This window comes from Volvox carteri (genome assembly GCF_000143455.1).
Source record: "Volvox carteri f. nagariensis unplaced genomic scaffold VOLCAscaffold_28, whole genome shotgun sequence".
In the NCBI taxonomy this organism is placed as follows: domain Eukaryota; kingdom Viridiplantae; phylum Chlorophyta; class Chlorophyceae; order Chlamydomonadales; family Volvocaceae; genus Volvox; species Volvox carteri.
The window spans coordinates 1,445,683-1,448,051 of NW_003307571.1; the positions used below are offsets into that span (position 1 = coordinate 1,445,683).

The window sequence follows — 2,369 nt, forward strand, 5'->3', positions numbered from 1 at the left end:
AACCTTCAGTTTATTCAAATATATTGATTGATCATTGGTATTCAGAGCAATAGGTGGCAGTGGGATAGTTGTATCGGCCAGTGATAGCGGAGGGCATTACCCAACAATTTCGTCTTGCATGCCTCTCTCAACTATCCTGACCCGGATTGTGCAGACCATTTGTACCCAAGTAAAGTGATCTATCAATTTTTCTGAATCTCTGTTATAGTGCCAAATGAGTGCTATGAAGTTCTTTAAGCAGCTCTCGCTCCAACGAAATGCAGGTACGACTGCCGAATAACAAACGAAATGCAGGTACGACTGCCGAATAAAAACTCCGTTCAACTCCAAAATGCGAAGGCCACGGCCGGCCGCGCAAAGGTCAGCTCTCGAAAGCAGAGAACGCGGGCTTGACACGTATGTTCGTAAAATTCGCGGGCGGGCGAAATTCTATCGGGAGCTGAAGCGGCTTAATATCATGCCCAAAATGTGAAGCCCATTGGCGAGCCGCGCAACAAAGGGTCTGACCTTTTCAAGAGCCAGGAGTTGGTGGGATAAACATTGTGTGTGTGGAAAATCGCGGGCGGGCTTTGACGGACGCCGGTTTGGCTGCTGTGCGGACCCAGCAGGATGCCAGCGGGATGCCCCCGCTACTGCGAAACGCCACAGCGTGAAGCAGCGTGAAGTCGAGCGGGCGCGTCTGCAGGTCATTTGGCATGCAGGAGTGCACAGAATCATTGAGCTGCTTTAATACCGGCTGCTTGGAGAAAATAATACAATACTTCAACAATAAAACAATAATAGATAGGGACAGTCGGGGAAAAAAAGGGTTGCTTTAACTGATGAGCTGCTGAAATTTAGATATAATAATGAAAAGATAAGGAACTTCGCTTGCTCTCATCGTTTGATGAGAGGCATGGCGACAAGGCAACAAAAAACAGGCATGTAAAGTATGGACCTCACACGCGCGTATGGACCTCACAGGCACTCCGGCAACCACGGTGCTGGCGTTTGTGCATCCGGAATGGAGTCCTGTAACGGCGCGGAGTTTCCTGAACAACCACAAAAGGTCATTACACCTGGGTACATGCAGACACGCAATGATTGCTGCACGGAGACACGCAATGATTGCTGCACGTTGCCGCCGTCCCAGGTGTGATTCGCAACGCGCTCATGCACAATAGGTAATTGCCTGCCTGGGTAGCAGATAGCAAATAGCAATGCAAACACGTGTGACCTCGTGAAGCGGAGTGTTACATCACGCAGGGAACAAAACAGATGCGTTTTGGCGTTCAGAGCTAGGCCTGGCGAGAAACCCCCCTCCCCCCCTCGCATTTTGATGCATATAGGCGGGCTGTACTATACACACGAAAGCAAGGTTCTTTTCCGTGGTCAGCACTTCCTCTTTCGGTTGGGCACCGATACCTCATACTTCCTGTCGGTCTCACGCGCACAGCACTACTCCACCACATCTCTTAGTCCAAGTACTTACATCGCGCATTCGTCTCCCTCTGTTCCTTTTCAACAAGCCGTAGCCCCCTTCGCCTTCCAAACAGACGCATTCGCACTTCACCCCAGTCCAATATGGCAGCAATCAGCTATATCTACAGTTCCTTCAATCCTTCCGTAGCCAAACCTAATAATACGCGGCCAGCTGCTTCACCAGATACCCACAATGATGTCAGAGCTTGCAGAAGGAAGCAGCAGCTCAGAACCTGCAGTAGCTTTAATGCTAGGAACCCATATCCTAGCACAGAATAGCAACTGATATTCCTGAAAAATTAGACCTGTTTGGGACCAGTTTTAACAAGCAGTATAAAACAAAAGCTGCAACTGTTCTAGTACTCATGGTTAATGGAATGAGGGCCCTCCTCCACATCACCAGGCACAAGCCCAGAGCATGCTAAACCCTAAGCAGGAGGTCAACCTTAAGTGCTCATGCTCTAATCACACGGTGTCCTGCTGTCAATCCTACACATAACCTCAGTGGCACAAGCTTTATTTTTGTTAACGGAATAACATGTTTTGATTCCTTTGCATGCACCCTGTTACCCCTGTCAGACAGGGGCTAGGAAACCCTCTGGTTATTGGCATGTTTTATCCATAGTAAGCTGCTAACAAGCTTATCATACATCATTTTACCCCTGGGATGTAATGCAGGTCGTTCTGAGTTTGTCCTCCTCCGTGTCCCCCCTCAAGTGAAGTATGAAGAGGATTTTGACCTGGTGGATGCAATTAACACAGGTGGCAAGGCAGTGTTGGTGGTGGAACTGAAGAGTAGGGTTAACTTCAAGTATGACATATGGCAGCCCCTTGCAACAGCTCTAGAGCTGGCAATTCAGAATGAGACGGATCCAGTGACGCTGCTGCTAACAGATGCTTCAGACTGG

At 48.9% G+C, this 2,369-nt stretch overlaps 1 protein-coding gene across 1 annotated transcript in view; it reads left to right on the plus strand.

Annotated features, from left to right (window-relative positions):
- Nucleotides 1-931: 931 nt before the first annotated feature.
- The window catches only part of VOLCADRAFT_105447 (uncharacterized protein), a gene marked incomplete at its 5' end in the record, with an annotated part of 2,403 nt that continues 965 nt past the window's right edge, over nucleotides 932-2,369 (plus strand). Inside the window, 2 exons of the mRNA XM_002952185.1 lie at nucleotides 932-1,132; nucleotides 1,865-1,933. Coding sequence (XP_002952231.1) covers nucleotides 932-1,132; nucleotides 1,865-1,933 — 270 coding nt within the window. The remainder of the gene's footprint in view (nucleotides 1,133-1,864; nucleotides 1,934-2,369) is intronic.